This window comes from Urocitellus parryii, chromosome 13 (genome assembly GCF_045843805.1).
Source record: "Urocitellus parryii isolate mUroPar1 chromosome 13, mUroPar1.hap1, whole genome shotgun sequence".
Lineage (NCBI taxonomy): Eukaryota > Metazoa > Chordata > Mammalia > Rodentia > Sciuridae > Urocitellus > Urocitellus parryii.
The window spans coordinates 61,767,265-61,787,613 of NC_135543.1; the positions used below are offsets into that span (position 1 = coordinate 61,767,265).

Below are 20,349 nucleotides of genomic sequence, written 5' to 3' on the forward strand. Positions count from 1 at the left end.
AGGAGCCCGCTGCGCTCCCCTCCGGGCCTGTGCTTCTCAGTGTCCGCTCCAGGTCGAACCTCCAACCCCCCTGATTTGCACTTGCTTGCTTCATGCAGGATGTGTTTTCCGGGGACAGTTGAGCTGCTGTCCTCAGGTGCCTGCAGGTTCCTCCTGCAATGTGTGGCTAGGGAAGAACCCTCCTTGGGTAGGTCAAGATGGGCTTAAAGGCTCTTCTGAGGCGAAGAGATTTCATTTGGGGTAAAATTTGTTCTCTTTTTTTTTTTTTTTTTTTGGAGCTGGGGATGGATCCTAGGGTCTCACACTTCTACTCCTGAGCTCCATCCCCACCCCACACATAGTCTGTCACCTGCCAGAGCCAGTGCTCAGCCCCTGCCTGCTTCTCTTCAGTAGCAGAACCATCCCTGGCATGTCTGAGAGTGTCACAAGCATTGCTTGATTTGTGCCCGTGAAATTGATACTGGGTGCCCAGCACCCTTGGCCACCTCTCACTTGGGAAAGGAGACCAGAGCCCTGCCTCCCTTTGTCCAGGGACTCCTCATGCTCCTGGTCCGCGTCAGGCTGCTCTGGGCCCAGCTCCCCACTGTCTGTCCATCTGTCTGTCCCCAACCTGCCTGCTCTCCTTTGTCCGTCCTTCAGCCAATAAGCTGCCTGGTCCTGGTGTCTTTAAGAACTTGTTGCTGATTTTGCCTCAGTCACTGAAGCTGCAGTTTGCCAGTGACCTTGACCTTGAATCCAAGGCTGCTACAGTCTTTCCTCTTCCCTGGTGGCACTGAGCTGAGTACCCTTAGGGAGGTTACCAGGCTGGTGTTGCAGTGTGTGTGTGTGTGTGTGTGTGTGTGTGTGTGTGTTTGTGTGTGTGTGTGTGTGTGTGTGTGAGAGAGAGAGAGAGAGAGAGAGAGCGCATTGATGTGAGTCATGGCTCCTCAGGTTCTGTTTCCTCCAAAGCCAGAGCTAACCTGCCTCCATCTTCAACCAGATACCTGACCCAAAAACTCCAAGAAGACAGGAAGGAAGAGAAAGAAGATGGAGAAAGGCGAGCTAGACGTGGCTCCGGCCTGTCTGGAGGGGAACCTGCTGGCACAGAAGCCCTGGTGACCTTGGAGCAGCCCTCAGCGTGCAGGCTGCGGTCATGGGCATGCGGAGGCTGCAGGAGTGCTAGAACCCAGCGCCAGTCCACGCCATGTCGCCACTGTGCCCTGGGCCTGCTCTGGGCCTTTGCTGCCTCTCCCTGGCATGGCCCCCAGCGCATTTCTGCCAGTGCTGGGACCTTGCTGCGAGAGCTCCTTCTTATGTCCCCACTGAGCCCTGTCCCTCTGCAGAGCTGACACTGTCCCTGCCCTCCACCTGAATGTGCCCTCCATGTTTCATAGATACAGTCTCTGATCCAGAAGCTTCCTTCTGCCCCAGGTTCCCTCTGTACTCCTTGGCAGGGAGCTCTGCTCAGATGTCGCTTCACACTGATGGGAGCTGAGCCCTGGGAGCCACTGGACTTGCTGTGGGGTCCTGTGGCCTGGTGGGTTTGCGGTCAATTACCAAATGTCCTTTCTCTGGAGTGGTTTGGCTTCTGACGAGACTCCCCAGCTCCTGGGGAGGGGAGGAACACAGTGGCCTCCCACTTCCTATAGGCTGGGCAGCAATTCCTCGAGCCTGGCACTGCCCTCTTGGGACACCTGGTGGCTTTGGGCCCTGCATGAGCTGGACTGTCCCTGCCTACATCAGCAGCCCCAGCTCTGCTCTCCCACTATGACTGATGGCCTCAGGGTGCCAACACCTCCAAGTCTTTGAAGTTTGTTTTCCTGGTTTTCTCCTCATAGTTTCATGGACATTTCAGGGATCAGGGCAAAAGGCTTTTTCTCAATGTTTTGAAATCAAAGTTTAAAACAATAATAGTTAAAAAAAAAGTCAAAGCAGCCCATATTTAATTGGTTAGAAGAAAAGCACAGGACTGTGTTGAACAGAGTCCTCAGCTCTCCCTCTGCAGGTGAACCCCCCCACCCTGTTCTCACAGACCCTTCCAGAAATTCTCTGTGCCTGTGAAAGGTCACATGTGGGGTTTGATCTTTCCCTTCTTTCATTAAACTTAGATAGGATCGTGCTGTGTGTACTGTTTTGTGACTTGTTCCCCCTTCTTTTTAAACATTATCTTGAAGGTCCTTTGGAGGATTCCCCCTGGAGGATTCGCTGCATGCACCCAGCCCCTAATCCCTGGGGCCCCGAGAGCCACGTTCACTGGCTCTGCTGTGCCCAGGCCACTGGTGGGTGAGGAGGGACCATCTCTGGGTCACTGTACCCCACTCTTTCCAGTGCAGCCTCTTGTTCCCAGGTTTCAGGATGACTCTGTCACTTCACAGGGTCATTGTCTAAGCGTGTCACCTTGGGAGTTGTGTTCTGGAGGGACATGTGAGGCTGTGATTTGGAAAGCATGTGCTGAAGACAGCTTCTCTGATCTGTGCAGCGGTGAGGCCGCAGAGGTCCCGGGTGTTTTTGGAGTAAGATGGCATTTTTAGTGTGAGGGCTGTTGTAAATGTCAGTCAACTGATTCTGCCCAACTTCTGGCAGCTTGAGGGAGGTAAAAACAAGCCCCTGCATGCACTGAATTCTCAGTCTTCCATGCTCTCAGCCATTAACAGGTTTTAAAGTTTCCCTTGAAATGATCATTAAACCTACAGGGTAAGTTGCTTGGCTTTGTAACACGGTTGGTTGGAAGTGAACACAGTACTTATTTCTACAACCATTTCCATTTGGAATTCATCAGCACAAAAGAAAATTTGTATGATAAAATAGCAAGGAAACAGTTTAGCCTTGATTTCAAACTAGATAAAATTGTCAAAAGTCAACTTTAACAAGACGGCATGCTCCATAACCGACAGAAGTGGCTGTTGCATTAATGTCTAGTAGATACCCAGATATCCCCAAGGGGAGCCCCCTGCCCTGGGATGCTCTCTGGCAGAAGTTCTAGAATATCAGTCTCATTGTAACAAAAATAATAACAGAGAAGAAGCAGAAGTAAGACTAATGAGATGGGATATATAATGTAGGGAAGGACGTGTGGGCAAGGCCCTCTGGCCACTTTGGGAGGGGACTCAGTGCTGTTCTGCCCTCAGGTGGAGGGGTCTTGGTGTGGGTGACTGGCCGCCTGAATGTGGCCTTGGTGAACCCGCAGCCTGCAGGTGTCTCTGCAGGCACCAGAACCTGGCCCGGGTCCCCAGCACTGCCCAGCCACTGCCCCCACCTGCAGCCCCAGGACCACCCCTGGGTGACTCTGCCACCTCTTAGCCCACCGTGCCCTGTCTTTTCTCTTTGATGGAAGAAAGACAGGTGTTGACTACTGACAGGAAGTTAATTCAGCTTCCCCAGAGCCATCCTTTCTGCAGAGTCCATGACATTGAGAGAAGGGAGTGGATTTCTGCACCTTGAGTCCTCACCCCACCCCCACCCTGCCAACAGAAGTTTCCGGAGGGATCTGTCCCAGGTCAGCCTTCCTTGGTTTCCAGACTCAAGTCTGCGAGGCCCTCAAGTCCAGCAGGAATGAGCGCAGGACACCAAGTCTGCAGGACACCACAGGGTGACTCCGGCCACGTGCACACCTCCCAGCGTCCCCGAGAAGCCGCAGCCCCTCTGACAGCCCTGGTCTGGGTGCACCGGGAGCTGGGTCGCGGTTCTCTGGGGCCCGGCTCGCGTTCGCCCCGTCGGGCGCTGGACCCTGGGACGTGCTCGCGGCTTTGCTCCTGAATTTGTGACCCAGGGGGAATTGTGAGATAGTAAATGCTTGTTGTTGAAGCTGGAGTTTGCGGCAACAGTAACAGATAACTCATATGTCACCTCATTTCCATCGTCTCTTTCACACTTTCCCTCTTGCTGTCAAATCCTTCCCAATGAGTCCTGGGCTAATTGGCTGTCAAGCTAGGAGGTTTCTTGTTCCATTTTGAAAATGTCAAAACCAAGGCTAAGGCTCTGGCACAGATGGCCCAGGTGGTGCCACATGGCCTAGAAGTCTGGGCTCTCTCCCCTCTTTGAACTGCCTTAAAATCTCCTGTCCTGGAGCTGGCCTTGCCTGAGTGCAGCTCATGGTCCAGGGTAGTCAACCTTGGAGATGTACATGGCTTCCCCCGAGACCTCCTTTTCACCTGTTCTCATGTATATTTGATTGGTTTGTACTGAGATTTCCTCCAGAGCGAGATCAGGTGTTCTGCTTGGCGTGCACAGTCTGGGTGTTCGCTAAGGCTCTTGGGGACTGATGGCCAGTCGCTGTTAAGAGGAGCAGCTGGAGATGCAACGGGGTGAGGCAGCTTCTGGAGACCCATGGTCTGTTTCTAACCACTGGAAACCTCACTGTTCCCCCTTCTTCATCTGTAAAGAGGAGGCTAGTGTCTGAGTGCTAAAGGAGATGCTGTGGACTGAGGGCATAGCTCACTGGTGGAATAGAATGTTACCTTGTTACTAGTTGGGTTGGGGGTTGCACCCAGGGCCTTGTGCATGGTGGTATGTGCTCTACCACTGAGCTATACCCACAACTCAGCAATTCTCAAAAATTGGTGAGGCATGGTGGTGCATGCCAACTTAGAGTCCAGCTACTGGGGAGGCTGAGGCAGGAGGATCGCAGGAACCCAGGAGATCAAGGCCAACCTGGGCAACACAGCAAGACCCCTGTCACAAAAGCAAATGTTGAAAAAAACCTATATTAACCATAACTGAGTGGGGAATATCTTCATATCCTAAAGCTTACTTTCTTATTGGTAAATAATATAACAAATTTGGAATAGTTCAGTTAAGTTGGAATAAAATTGTTAACGAAAATTTTATGATTCCTACTAAGAGTTAACCACACTGTAAGAGTCAGGCAGTGAAGAGTATGGGCCCAGTAAACCTGGCGCATTTACGCAGCCGCCTCCTGACAGGCACTGGGCCCTGTGCATCTGCACATCTCTTTGTTAATGGAAGGAGACAGGGGTGCAGCCCCCACCCAGGGCTCTCAAGCTGGAACAGCCTCTGGGAGAGTGAGCCAGGGAAGCCAGGTGGCGAGTCAGGGTCCTGAGAGAAAACTCCGTGTTTCTGAGTAGTGCTTGAGCTGCTTCTGGCTCTTCCCTTAGCCGCTCAGGGCTGCAGTGACTCGGAGTAGAACTGTCCTTAACCGCTGTACCCCCTGGGCCGGGGGCTGTCAGCACACTGCCAGGTGCTCTGACATCCTCATGGATCCATCTTTGTGTTTCTCACTTATTCCCATCTTGAACATGCTCTTAACTCACTCTGCACTTACTGAGCACCTGCTTCATGCCAGCCATTTCTTTCAGAAACTGGGATACATAGGACAGGGAAGAAATGTGGCCGAGATTCTTGTTTTCATGGAACAATGAAGTGGGATATGGGGTGCTAAGAGCCGAGGGGGAAACACACAGGCCCACGTACAGTGGGGAGAGAATGTCACGAGCAAGTCAAGGATGGGAGCAAAGTACGTGAGGGTGGAACTTGCAAGTGTTTGACCTCTTGGAAGATGGCACTGTGCAGGGAAGAAGGTGCACCTTGTCCATTCAGCACTGAGAGCGCCCATCAGCAGAGGCTGAGGAACACTCCTGTCACTGACTGGTGCAGGAAGGAGGCCACATAAACTCGGAGCATCAGCTGTGGAGAGGCATCAGGCAGGGCTGGAGGGTGCAGCACTGAGGGCCAGCCACCTCACTGGGGACGTCATCGACTCCAGCCAGCAGGACAGGGACCCTCAGCAGCCATGCTGACTTGCCTGGATGTTTGTTTCCAAAAATGGCGTTTGTGTTGCCATGTACACCAAGTAGGTGAAAATAGCCTGCTCATGTCGTGGCCCCCGCCACCACCTGCTTCTCTTTATATCTCCAACAGGAAGTAGGCAGCACAGCATGGGTCACAGAGATAGAGCTCCTGCTTCTGCCAGGGCAGGTGAGGCCTGGCCTCCAGCAGACCCCAAGGGGACCGCGGAGCCCAGAAGGTGCCAGAGGAAGACGCTAGCACACAGGGTCTCCTGTGTCTGACACTCACCACTGAGAGTTTTCTTTTTAATTCTGAGAGATGGACTCTTTACAGCAACTGGTGAAACCGATTGGCCTCTGCCTCGAGCTGCGGATAAACCAAGTCCAGTTTGCACTTTTTCCTGCTTCTAGGTAATGTTCAGAACCAGCTTGTCTTCAGACAGAGAAGCACTACTTAAAGCCAGGTACTGTGGCACACGCCTCTGATCCCAAGTGACCCGACAGGTTGAGGCAGAGAGGATCATGAGTTTGAGGCCAGCGAGACTTTATCTATCTTTAAATAAAAAAATAAAAACGGTTAGAGGTGTATCTCCGTGATAGAGCTCTTGCTGGGCATTTCATGGGGCCCTGTGTTCAGTCTCTAGCACTGTGCAAAAAAAAAAAAAAAAAAAGAGAGACTGCTCAGAAAGCATCAGCTACGCCACACTTGGGTGAAGGCTGTGAAGGCTGGCGGGGGCTCCACAGACTCCTCGCCACTTCTAGTTACAGCAGGTCAGGTTTTAACGCAGTTGCTGGCTGGTGCCTGCATGGTCCTGGAGGTTTAACACAGTAGCTCCAGTATCTCTCTGGGTGAAAAATGACATCATGACCACCTAGGCTAACATCCTCGTTTTAAAATTGAAGAAACATATCCATAAGTGTTCAGGAACCTTCCTGAGCTGAGCAGGAGCAGTTTCCTTAGTACCATTTCTGATCCGTGGGAACCGGGTGCTCCTGAAGACTCTCCTTTGCTAGCTAGGCTTTTCTTTTTTTTCCCTTCAGTATCAGGATGGAAGCTCTTGGGTCCTGCAAAGGCCTTTTTGCTAGAGATGTCACTTGGGAGTGGAGAGGGCTCTACCGCCTACAAGGAAGCTTCAGCCACTGCTGGACCTGGGGGACCCCAAGGGCCAGGTACCCCTGGGCACTTGTTCCTAATGTGCTCTGTGCAGCTGACTCCAGGTGACCAGGAGTCGGGGCAGGAGGCCCTGGGGCTGCGTGTCAGCTTGTGCTTCCTGGGGGTGGGGGACAGGCTGCATTGCTGCTAGGCTCCTTTTCCCTTGGGCTTCTAAGGCCAAAGCTTCGCCCCAGAAGTCACCCTGCTCAAGGCTCACCTTTGCTCCCTGTGGCTGCTCCTGACTCTCCTGACCTTGGGCCGTGCCTGTCCTGGGAGGAGTGAGGTTCTCTGTTGCCCCCGTCAGGAAGGGCTCTGGGGGAGGAGGCAGGTGACTGCTGGGGTCAGAACCACACTCCCAAGTGGAGCGGCAAATATAAAGGGGGCAACATCAGATGGGCTGGTTGTTCAAGGCTGGGCCTCTTCTCTGGCCGCAGCCTGGGAAGGGCACCCCTCCTTAACTCACAGCTGACCCAGGCTCGATACAGCAGCCAGTGAGACCCAGTGCATCTGGCCCTCTGGGTGCCAAGAAATTGTGAGGCAAGGGGTCAGGCCCCTCTCCCTGGGGACAGTGAGCAGCTTCTTGATGCCCCTCCCAGGAGCCCTGCCCTCCAGGTCTGGAGCCCCTCTTCAGCACTTCCACATCATGGCTCTTGGGTTGGCCAGAGCTCTGTGCAGTGAAATCTAAATAGTTCCACAAAGTCACCATGTTTTAATGGGATGAGCTGGGAGACAGCGAACTCCATCTGCCACACACATGCCGCTGAGCGTGGCTCTTGGCAGAGTTCTGTACTAACCAGGCACCTGGCTTCTAAACTTTTTTGGGGTGGGCAAAGGGAGCCGTTTCTAGATTCTGTCATGCCTCTGGATGACAAGAGGGAAGGTGGCCCAGGCTTATCAGCAATGTAACCAGTGCACGGTGCATGCAGAATGGAGTCCCTTCCTGAAAGTAGTCCCCTCTAGGATACTGCAGACTCATGATTTACAAGGACAAATCTTTTCCTCTGTCGAAGCTGGGGAAAAAAAAATACATTTACAGAATCACATAAACCTCTGACCATTTATGGTGTCCCCATTTTCTGTATCTCTGGACTCAAAAGAGTTCGGTCCTGGACTTAGAAGGTCACTGAATGTTTGGGTCATGAGGTGGACATACAGTGACACACACTGGTCTTGTTCTCTACATATCACAGAGAAACTCCAGTAAAAAGACCTCCTAAAAAAATGTCAGGCAGGTGGGTATAGTGGCGCATGCTGGTAATCCCAGTGGCTGGGGAGGCTGAGACAGGAAGAAGGCAAGTTCAAAGCCAGCCTCAGCAACTTAGTGAATTAGTCCTACGCAACTCAGCAAGACCCTGTCTCTAAATAAAATATAAAAGAGGGCTGAGGATGAAGCTCAGTGCTTAAGCACCCCTGGGTGCAATTCCCAGTACCTAAAAAACAAAACAAGTCAGGCAACTGAGAAAACAGATTTGTGTAAAATGGATTAATATCAAATTCAATTACCACACACTGTTGAAACTATGCTCAAGGTCAACAAATTTCTCTAAATTCACCATTTAGGAATATGTTCTTTGAGGAATGCTATTTAAAGTGTATGTAATGCAGTACCAGCCTGAGAAACAGCCTTCATCCTATAAAAAAGGGGGAGGGGGAAGGTCTTTCCCAAACTCATCAAATGACATAAAAATGTTAAGGTGACTTTTTGGTTTTGGTATCTGTTATCCAGAAAGCTGTTATAAATACCTTATCTATAGTCTGTCTCCATATATAATAAAATGCTATATAATCTATTTTAATCACCCACATGAGGTTATAAAAACAAAGAAGAGTCACACTGCCTGAACACACTGCAGTCCCAGGGCTGACGGCCTTGTCTTTCCAGGGGTCCCTGCAGATCACATTTCTTCAATGCCCAGGATTTGCTGTGGATAGTACCTGCCTTGACCCCAGCGATTTTATAGCCACTCACCAAAAGACATCACCGTTTTACAACAGGAACAACACAGAGGTATGACCAAAGCCATTTTATTTTTTCCTACATAAATTTTAAAATACTTTAATGGAAAACACTGAGTACCCATCATGTCACCCTGAATGCCGCAGCACCTCGGCTTCTACACACGTGGCAGCCGGGTCAAGGCCCAGCTAGCAGCATACACTTCTTCATGGTCCTTCAGTAGTTTTGCATGTATAGAACCTCCCGTTTTGCTTTAGCAAACAGCAACATGATTTAAAACTCTCACATTTCCTGTATGACACCTAAAATCCAGTCCTATATTTATTAATAGAGTTAGAAAAATAAAAGCCTTAAAAATTTCATGGTATGAGTTCATGTATTAATCACATAATCTCTTTAACATAAGATTATTTTTAAGACTAGTTTACATAACAACCTCTGGTTTAATTTGAAAGACGTGACTTGAAATCTAGTGAGATCGTTAGGTCAATGTACATGTATGTCATTTACCTGACTTAATTTTTACTGGCTGGGGAGAGTTAATTCCCACTGTCCACTGGATGAATGACTTAAATATTAATAAATACACTACAGTATTTACAAGCATTCTCACATACTCTGACACTGACTGGAAAGTGAAGCCACAGGAGGGAAGATTTCCTGACAACGTGACCTCATGGCAAATGGGACAAAAGGAAGCAGCACTCAGGGATGAGAGGAGGATGAGACGAGGGTGACCGTTCAGATGTGCACAGTGTTCAAAACGCGCTGGATGACACTGAGGCCAGCATGCTTCTTGTTGGCGTGGAAGTCAGAGGGGCCCAGTGGGCAGTCAGGACAGAGGAAGGTGCAGAGGGAGGGCATGCCAGGAGCCTAGGGGTAAGAGTCAGCCTGAGGAAGTTACCTCCTGCAGCCTGCAGGGCTAATTCAGAATCCTTGGCAGCCCAGGCGATGCCTACTGGTTTTGGTGGTTTCAACCACATGCCATCCATCTGACCTCTGTGCACTCGGCCAAACCCATCCCTGCTGCTGAAAAATCTACACCCTCACAGCCTGCTAAGGGGTGACCCTGATGCCCGGTCATCCCATATGAGGAAGTGAAGGGACAAAGGGTTTAACCAGGTCACTGCTTTGTGAACAGGAGTAAAATCCTCGTCCTGGGCTTTGTTTCTTGTGTTGCACACACAGTAACTAGTCACTGCCCTGCATGCGAGTGCACACTGTGCGAACTCCATCTCCGTCCCTTGCTCTCCTCGGGACCTGCCTGGTAGCTGCTTCAGAAGCTCACCCCCAGGGCCACCAAAGCAGGTGGCCCCACCTAACTGTCTGGAATGTGAAGTTCAGAGTCTCTTGGAAAATTGCATAAGCAAGCTTCCCTGGCGTGATTTCTAAAGCTCTTTAAAAAAAAGACTTGAACATGGCTGATGCAGCCAGCAGCGTGTTCTGGGGACCCGCTTTCACAAGCAGCACAGACCAACTGTTAACATGTATTATTTAGTCAACTGTTAAAGTTTATTTCATAAGTATCAGTAATTTAAAGCCATTTACTAAATTGTAAATTTCAATCCTTTAAAAACTACTACCAGAGCAGTTCTGAGGTATCACTGTTAACTTAGTATGGAAATGTGACTGCCGTGCCCGCAGCTCCCTAGGCTGCTGGGGTGTGACCACAGACGCGATCTACAGCTTTCAGGAAATTCCTGTGCACGTGCATTAAGTGACTTTCTGAACGTTAATGCTGATTTGGTTGGCTGGTCACTTCTAAGCATACCAAAATAATAAAGGCTGGCCCACAGAAGGACCCCAGGAACTGGGAAACCGCCCTCTAGGCCTCCTTCATCTGAAACCCAGCCAACACTCAAGTTATCTACCAGGAAATCAGTGCAAAAAGCATCCAAAAATCTTGCCTGTCAGCAGGTTAATTTTCATATAATTTTAAAAGAGCTAGACATTTTTCTTTCAAAATTCATTTATAAAAATAAATTTCAGTTTGAGACCTTAGGTACCAAATTGTAGCTTAATTTAGTCGTGATGGCTGCACTATAAAGTCATGAAAAACGCAGCTGAAAATGCTGAGCCCCAGCTCCTCCTCCCGGCACCCTCTGTGGTCACAGCCACTCCAGGGCTGACCAAATACCCTCAGCTGCTTGAGAACAGTTTAGCCTTCCTCTGTCCTGAAACTCCCACAGAACTGTCATTCTCAGATCCTCATGACGACACCCAGTAACTGAAATACCCTTGTGATGGGGAAGGAGGCCTGTCACAGGCTCAGCAACACCGATGCAGGCGCCAGGACAACGTGGCCACCTCAAGGCCCCGCTCCCTCAGATGCTCTGCACTACAGTGCCGGCACAAACTTGAACCTTGGAACAATGACGATTTCAGTCAGCTGGACGGCATCAGCAAGTCCCTCCAGGTGTTGTGCTGAGATGATGGACAGCCTGGCCGGCCATCACCAGGCACCCTGGACAGGCACACTGTCAGGTGGAACTGCCAACATGCCTTCCTGCGCACAGCCCTGCTGCCATCAACATCTCTGTTGGACTGACTACTTGCGGGAGCAGTTCTGCCTCAGCCAGGATCACTGGAGGGGCAGCAAGGAACTGGACTCAGCAAGGTTCCGGCCTCCACATCCACACACACTAAGCAAATTCCAGAGTACTGTCCTCTCAGGGCCAACGAGCAGGTGGCTGGCCTGTTCCTATTACCAGTCGAGGGAACTCAGCGTAGAGCCTGTGGGACAAGGTGATGCAGCAGGAGTCTGGTCCACTGCAAACTTAAGCCTGTTTAGTCAAACCACGGAAAGGAGCGGCCCGGTCAGCATCTTCAGACATGGCTGCCCCAACTCTGCACACTGAAGCCAGTGGAAGGCACGGCTCAGATCTCACTGATAGTCCTCTCTGAAGGACAGTACTCCGAGGGGCCAGGAGAGGACACATAGAAGGACTGTGTTTTCCTTTTTAACCGGGCTCTTTTGTTGGCCAGCACCAGGCTGCGCCGGCTGGAGCTGATGATTTCCGAGATGAACTTCTTGCAGTCCACGCACACCTCCATGGTGCTCCAGTCCTCCATGAGCTCCTTGGGAAAGTGCGGCTCTTCATCCGACCTGTCCACAGACTTAGACTTTGAGGAGAACCTGGGAAAAACCAGAACCACTCAATATTCTTTCTTATTTTTTCCACTGTAGTACTGAAGACATTGGTAAAAAGCAACTTTTGTTGCCAGAACATGGGCTGGGGAGTGGCCTAATCAGGTCCTTCCAGAGAGGAACTTCTCACTGGAAACAGATTTAAAAATATTTTTCAGTAAAGAAACCAGGAAACATGTTTCATTAAGAAGGAACAGAAATAGCTGGGCACACACCTGTCACCCCAGCAACTCTGGGGGCTGAGGCAGGAGGACTGCGTGTTCAAAGCCAGCCTCAGCAACTCAGCAAGGTCCTAAGCAGCTCAGTGAGACCCTGTCTCTAAAAACATTATTAAAAAATGGCTGAGGAAGTGGCTCAGTGGTTAAGTGCCCCTGGGCTCAATCCCTGACACACCAAAAAAAAAAAAAAATATATATATATATATATATATTTATGTATGTATGTATTATAAAGGAGGAGGAAAGAAAAGAAAGAAAGAAAACAGAGAACAGAGCCTCCTGGGTATCTGCTGGTTACCACACACATACAGGTGGATTTTAACAGCCAATGACACAAGGGTGCACGCTGCTCTAGCACCCTACTAGATTTAGAAGAATAACTTCTTCCCAAGGGTCTGGGGACCCGGTGTCGTGAGCACAGGACATTGGTAAATGGTGCACAGGGGTCAGATTATGGTCAGACAGCCATTATGGGAAACTGAAGCACATTTATCTTGATCCTATGACACATTCTGAAAAATTATCTTTGATCAGTTCTCCTGTCATTTGTGTATTTATCAATATGCCACCCCTCCCCCATCTTTACATTTGGGTGACTGGTAACTTAGATTCCAGAGTTAACTTGGTGTTAACTAGACCAACATCATCACAGACATTTTGGCCATGTTTGCGGGACCAGCTATTCATTTATTTTTTTTTTTTTTTGTACTGGGGATTGAACCCACAAGTGCTTAACCACTGAGCCACATGCCCAGCCCTTTCTATTTTTTATTTTGAGATAGAGTCTCGCTAAGCTGCCCAGGCTGGCCTTGAATTTGTCATCTTTCTGCCAGTAGGCCTGTGCCCACCTCTAAGCCTAGCTTTGTCCTGCCACCATATGACCAGAGTTGGCCTTCTTGCTTCCATTTTTCTTTTCTTTTTTTTTTTTCTTTTTTTGGCCCAGGGGGTGCCAGGGATTGAACTCAGGGGCACTTAACCACTGAGCCATATCCTCAGCCCTATTTGTATTTTACTTAGAGGAAAAGTCTCACTGCGTTGCTTAGCACCTCCTTTTTTGCTGAGGCTGGCTTTGAATTCGCCATCCTCCTGCTTCAGCCTCCCAAGCCACTGGGATGACAGGTGTGCCACTGCGCCCGGCTCCTTCCATTTTTCTTTTAAGACCAGCACTAACCTTGCCCTGCCCTGAATCCAAAATGACTGAGACTTGGATGAGTTTTTTTCTTTTAAATTGCCAGCTTTGGGCACAGAGCTTTATTTCATAGTTAAGTGACCCAGGGCTGTTTCAGACTCTTGTAGCACAGGAATGAACAGATTTATTTATTTTTTTCCCCAAAACTTAGGTAGGGAATAAGGATTAGAGTGTTACGTGCAATTTTTCATTCCACTGACAATAGTTTTAAAGATGACTTTTTTCTTAAATATTTGTTTTTTTTAGTTGTAGTTGGACACAATCCCTCATTTCACTTATTTATTTTTATGTGGTGCTGAGGATCGAACCCAGGGTCTCACACGTGCGAGGTGAGTGCTCTACGGCTGAGCCACAGCCCCAGCCCATAAAGATGACTTTTAAAAGACGTAATAAAGCAGTTATTTCAAAAGTAGGAAAAATAATAGACTACATTATTAGAGTAGCTAGCCATTGTCCTCCCAAAGGTAACTTTGGAGATTTGGGACTCATGTGGAAGTCCAAAACTATTAAAACTGAAGCTAATACATGCCCCTGGAGCACAACCCCCCTCACCTGGCGATGCTGCGCAGTGGCCGCTGGTGGCTTGCCGGGGGCTTTTCTGACCTGGTAGTACTGTCCCCTCTTTGTAAAGTGGAAGGTCCCAGAGAGAAGATGGGTAGAGTGGAGTATGGCTTGGAGGGCAGCCGCATCTGTCACCCCAAATAAAACAGCGTGAGCAGTGCTGAGGCGGCAGGCTGTAGGCCACCTCGGTCCAACTCAACCAGTGAAGCTTACCTTTTTGCAGCACTGTGAGCACACGGGCCTGCGGACAAAACCAGAAATATCAGTTGATGTACAACAGATGAGGCCATGAGCTACCAAGCTCGTGGCCAGCCACCATGAATCTCTGTAGTCAACTGCCCGTCTACCAGAACCTAACAAGTTAATGGTGTGGATGCCAAAGCGGCACCTGGAATGCTGAACTCCTACTTTGTCTTTCATAAAAAGACCAATTGATACCTCTTTGGAAGTTTTTTATCAGTCTACCCTGAATCTCATGGCAACCATACCTGCTTTTCTTTTTTCTTTTTTTTTCCCATTCCCCCATGACATAGTATTAGAATTACCTTGCTTATGTAAAAGAAATAATGAGCCAACAGTTTCCCAGTTCAATACCAAGTCACTGTCTAGCCTATCCTTCATGGGAAACAGATGATTCTAACTGGCAGGGATGGCACAAGGGACAAGGGCAGAAGGGGCCATTCCTAATATCCTGGGCCAAGAACGCAGAAACAGTGGAGGTGATGGTCATTTCTTTCATGACTGCTGATCTTATCTTTTCATCAATTCCAGGTTACCTTACCTCTTACAGAACTGGCAGGTGTAAGACCAGGTGAAGAAGGAAAACCTCCGGGTTCGGCAACAGAAGCAGAGCTAAAAAACACAAAATCAGAGAAAAGAAGCAGGGTTGACAGCTGCCCCGCCAGCCCCGCAGGCTGGGCAGGTTTCATAGACAGGAGGGGAATCCAGAAGGCCTGTGGTCCTGGCAGGGCTTTACCCAGCTGCTGCAGGACGATACTGAAACACTCCCCTGCTCTTAGGCATTTCTGTACAGACCCTTTCCAAGTCTAGTGACTAACACAGTTATGAAGGCAGGTCACTATCTTTCTGGTGGTCTTTAAACCTTCCAGATTTTTACTTCCAAGGAGGGAACAAAGACCCTTCCTCTGCGGGAGAGGCAGAACAGGACCGTCACAAGAGCATGGATCTTGCCCTTGAATGCCCAGGTTCTGAGTCCTGCGGCCAGCAGCCAGGCCTGCCAGGCCAGGAGCCGAGCCTGGACCTGGTGTCCTCCTGCCCTCCAGCCCTCCTGCTGGCCGCCTGCAGCAGCACTACCTTTCCTTTCTTCAGGGCGGTGTAGATGTCCTTGTACTGCTGGTACTTCTCCAGCTCTGCCTTCACCAGCACCTGGCGGATGTGCATCACCTCCTCCACCGTCAGGGCGAGGCATTCCACGGGGAAGCAGAACTCCTCCTGAAATTCAGGGTGCCAGTGAGCAGGAGCTCCCACCCACCCAGCATTGCAAGATCCCCTTCCGATCAGACACCTCGTTAGTAGCATCAGAGAGGAAAAGAGGTTTCCCATGATCACTGGGACAGAGCTGGCTTGCTCTGGGGACCACAAGGTTCCAAGTGCACTGAGACTATAGGTGGCTGACAGGACCATGCAAAGCCCTGGAGCCACGGAAAGGTCCATAGTCAAAGCCTCTCATTTACTCGGGTATTTTGACTCAAGTTATTCTATTCCATCAAGCACAGCTGTGTTTTTATGCTTGAAATCTTCAAATAAATTTTGTTCTTCTAAGCCAATTTTATGTCAGTTTTCTCCTAAAATTAGGCAAGGATACTATTATTTTGGGAGCATTTTATACTAACAGATAAAAGAGCAAATCTGTAACATTGGTCCTATTTTCGTAACTGGTTTGTGGTACCCAGAATAGCCAAAAGATGGTGGTTAGTACTTTATATTACAAGCATTATTTAGGGATCAGTTACATCAGCACACTTGAAAAAAATCCTTGTGAACAGAGGCTGGGAGGTCGGCCTGCAAGGCCGCTTCTCTGGGCTGCCCCACAGGCCTCCACGTTTTTTCAACTGTGAGCCGCAGTCAGCACCGGGAAGACTGCAGAAACTCTGAAGGCTTTCGTCTCCAATCAGCACGGAAGATGCTGATGTAACCGATCCCTCTGCTCTCCATCCGGCCCTGCTTGATTGGCGGATCTAAGGGAAAGACGGACGGGTCTAGGGCACTGGGCCCTGCCGGGCTTCAAGGGGCCATTGTGGTGCAGTGACACTGAAACTGAATGTCCTCAGGACAGCACATCAGGATTCACTCCCACACAGCCAGCATCGCTCACAGGCATCCTGCAGCCCCAGGAGCCAAGAGAGCTGTGCCTGAATGCAGTCAGTTTACAGAGCACTAGCCTCCGGTTCGGTCTTTCAAATCAGAGAGGAACAAAAGTAAAATAAATCTAGGTTGCAAACTTGACAAACATTAGCATTTACTAAAAAAAGTACTTTGAGAACTACTGCTTCCTACTGAAACTCAATACAAAATCATTTCTGTTCAAGCAAACTTAAGAAAGATTAAATCAGCTTAAAAATGCTTTGGAAAAAGCCCTCGATTGAATTTTTAATGTGAGGAGCTCATTTGTATTTGGAGGGCATGGTTTGTTCAGAAAACACTGCATCATTTGCTCAAAGATGCCCAAAATGCTCATTAGGGGGGAAAAAAATCACCCTTCAGAGTTTTCTTTCTCTGAGAGCAGTTCACAGAGACAATAGGATAAAATGGACACGTTCAATTATCCACTGTGGTTGGCTCTGCCCTGGGAAGAGAGTGGGGCCAAGTGGGAACAGTGAGTGCCTTTGAAGGTCAGGCGTTGAAACTGCAGTAAACAAGCAGAGCTGGCTCGACACAGCTAGCGGTGGCCCTACTCGGCTTCACCATATTTCAGAAGTTTTCTGCAGCCATTCCTATTCATCAGTGGTGAGCGTGAGTATGGGACCTCGCTGCTGGCTGAGTCTATGATAAATTTGCTAAGCTGCAGCAAAATAATGTGTGGATCTAATAAGTAACCAGGTAGTCACTCCTAAGCCTGTCACCTAGCACAGTGCCACATAACACTCATCACTGTGCAGGAAGACACCCAGCAGTGCCAGTTTCGTTGACTTCACAACCAGCATACCTGGGCTGCTACACATTTCAGGTAGACAGCACTCCTTTTCATTTGTAGGGACATGGTACCACACACAATACACCTGACAGCTTGTGCTGCCTTCTCTTTAGTCACAAAAGGGCTTAGTCAAGTGTACCTGCGACTTCCTGCTTTGAACCATCTGCAAATCCAGTGCTTCATATGAATCATAGATTTCTGTTTCTTTTTTTTTTCTTTTTTCTTTCAAGCAGACTACCCTTCGGTAAAATAATATCTATCAGGCAAAATGCTAATGTTTTAATTCTGGAGCCTTCCCAAGGACAACAAAACTTTAATGCAACATGAAATAAAATGACAGATAGTTACTAGAAAAGTCCCCCCCACCCAATCGAGAGAAACAGTAATTTGACATACCCAACATCAAATTAAACTTTACAGACTTTGCTGAGCGGCTACTGCTCCAAAATGTGAAAAGCAGCAGGGGTTTAAGGGTGAGAGAGAGCTGCCCATAGGGATATTGCTTTGTCACTCCTGCAGGGGGCATTGAGCTCACCTGATGGCTAGATGTGGGCAGGTGGATAAGGACTGGGGCCAGCACCATTCTGTCCCCTTACTTCTCTGTACTTCAACGTGACCCTCAAATTTAGGAAAGTCCAATAGAGGTCACAATCTGCTACACGGACAGACATGCCTCAGAACTTAACCTGTGTGCATGTCATTAAGATTGCAAAACTTTTATTGAATATTCTTGTCCTATTTTACTATATGAAAGGGGGCAAAGTTAGGCAGCAGAGATCAGAGTGTAAAACTCTAGTTACTGAGCCAGAGAAATGGGAAGAGACTTCTTTTCTATAATGTTCTTGATTAGCAAAAACGTCACACATAAGTAGTAGATACCTGAAAACTATCCAAAATAACCACCAATTTTCAAGCTTTTATATATCAAAGGGAGGCAACTTTAAATAAATAAGAATAGCAACTATTAAGTTTAGTTAGGCTAACCATTTTTAGAATTCAACCATAAAGGCCAGAGTGAATCCTCGTGTTGCCTAAAGCACTACTTGGTTTTTGTGCGGGGATCTCTCTGTTGGGAGGCTGGTCATAAAATGCTGACCGGCAGGATTGGGAGGCACTGAAGGCCACCCTGCACCTGACCATACTCTGCCCAAACCAGGTCTAAAATAGAAAAAGGCTGAGATCTGACAAGAGGAAAGTGTGCATTCACATTTGGGGTCTCTTTTCTATTCCAAGACGAGTAATAAAAAATAGCAGCTGCTGGGTCACCCTGAGGGGGAGCCTTGAGAAGCCAGGACCTGGGGGTTCAGTGGCACCTGCTCTTGCTGCTGTCTTTAAATTATGAAGGCTCAAATACCAGTAAAATGTGTCCTTCTGTGAGAAAAAGCTCCAAAAAAAATGCAATGACATGCAGATTTAAAAAATTTAAAATAACCACATCAATACAAAGAAAGTGTAAGCCTCTCTCCACAGTGAAGCAGCACCCTGCCCACCACGGTGCAGTTTATGACAGGTGCTGCCCCAAGTGGCCGGAGCACCTTCACAGAGGGTGGAGTCCCAGCGCTGCCTGGGGGTAGGAGGCTGCTGAGCCCCCCCAGGTCCTGAGCAAACTCTTCTGGCTGCAGGGGAGGCCCCTGGAGGAATGCAGCTGGGACCTCCCAGGAAGGGGCACTGCCCCTGCCAAAGACTTGCTCCAAGAGAAAAATGCCCAGCAGGCTCTCTAATCCCTGCTGCATTTTGAGTTTGTTGTCCTTTCCCCTCTGGAATGAGATCACGGCACGACCTACGCATCCTACACAAGCTTGGAATCAAGGACCAGAAGCAAAGTGCCCAGGCTGTTAATTCTTGCGGAGGACAGGAGCTGAGGCATCACCCTCAGAGAGATGGAAATTCCCACACCGGCAGAGAGAGGCCAACCTTGGAGGAGGTCCACCTGCTGGTAAAAGCTCTCTCACACAGATAGTACACAGCCCCTGCCACCCCAAACACAGCCGCTTCAAGAGGATGGGAGCTGAGAAGAGAAGCTGTGTGTAGGGTAGAGAAAAGCGGCCGGAAAGGCGTCCGGGGCCACGCGCTGCTCATCCCAGGAACCTGAACAACAGAAGGGAGAAGACAGTGGCAGGGGACGACAGGAGAAATGACACCACCGAACCTAAAAAACAGCAGCTGCAGATCATGAAAGAAAAACAAAACAAGAAGCACCGGAGGATGGTGGTGAGATCCCCGCTGACGCCTGCGCACACAGGCCTATGGCCAGGAACCAGCCAAGAGCTGGGTGGAGGTTTTCAGCTCACACGGCAAAGCCGTGAAAAGGGTTTTCCTAACTGGGTGGTCCTGTGAGCACTGAGTCTCCCACATGGGGCTTGTGGGGATGCAGGACAGGCCACCGCTTCCTCTGCCAAGAAAGCCCTGGAGTGAACACAAGGCACACAGACACCCACTCAAGAAGTTCCTGAAAGACTCTCTCCTTTCACCTGGATGGGCAACCGCCCCTAGTCACTCGACCAAATGATGGGAAAATGACACCTGAACCTCCTGTGGGAAGGGAGGAAGTACGATAAAGTAAAACTATCAATGCCAGAGCATTCCGGCCACTTCCAGCCGAGGGCTACACACACACAGTGATCCCTTGTTTTCTAAAATGCAGACACAATTTTAAACTGATGACCACACTTTGAGAAAAGGGCCCAATCAAGCTAGAGTGAACTGCTACAGAAGTATGATTCTGTGGATTTCCCAAGATAAGCTGCTAGTGGGAAGTCTCTGCCTGGAGCTGGAAGTTCCTCTGCCTTAGCTGGTGGACCAGGTGGGGCCGAGGATGTCCTCCAGGCTGCACATGCCCTCCCTGTCCTCCAACCTGCATGCCCTCTGCGTCAGCAGAGCTGCTCTCCTGCTGCCTGTCCCTCAGGCCCTTCTCAGTGCCTGCAAAAGAAGTTTGTCTTGATCTCCTTCCTACCCTCAAAGGAACAGCCCACAGCAAGACCAAGTGCACAGGAGCCCTTGTTGGGCTGAGGGTCCTGGTACTTCTCTTATTAGGTGGAACTACTTTTAGTTGCACTCTAATTCCTTTAGTTTGAGTCTAACCTCAGGGCAAAGAAAAGAATATCCTAATTATCAGACCAGCCAAACATCCCAGAGAACTCCTGCTTATGTGTTTAGGTTGTGACAATAACTGATATATGTTATTGAGAGTCTGGACTTTATTTATTTTTTGGTACCAGAGATTGAACCCAGGAGTGTTCAACTACT

The 20,349-nt window shown here is 49.2% G+C and overlaps 1 protein-coding gene across 3 annotated transcripts in view; it reads right to left on the minus strand.

Moving 5' to 3' along the window:
* Positions 1 to 8,916: 8,916 nt before the first annotated feature.
* Spire1 (spire type actin nucleation factor 1) overlaps positions 8,917 to 20,349 on the minus strand; it is a 150,981-nt gene continuing 139,548 nt past the window's right edge. For 2 of the 3 annotated variants that reach the window (XM_077792273.1, XM_077792272.1), the window contains 5 exons: positions 15,264 to 15,401; positions 14,731 to 14,801; positions 14,163 to 14,190; positions 13,941 to 14,077; positions 8,917 to 11,969 (listed from right to left, as the gene is read on the minus strand). In XM_077792273.1, coding sequence (XP_077648399.1) covers positions 11,711 to 11,969; positions 13,941 to 14,077; positions 14,163 to 14,190; positions 14,731 to 14,801; positions 15,264 to 15,401 — 633 coding nt within the window. In that variant the 3' untranslated portion in view covers positions 8,917 to 11,710. Of the gene's footprint in view, positions 11,970 to 13,940; positions 14,078 to 14,162; positions 14,191 to 14,730; positions 14,802 to 15,263; positions 15,402 to 19,017; positions 19,192 to 20,349 lie in introns of all 3 variants that reach the window. The other variant, XM_077792271.1, reaches the window with a different exon arrangement.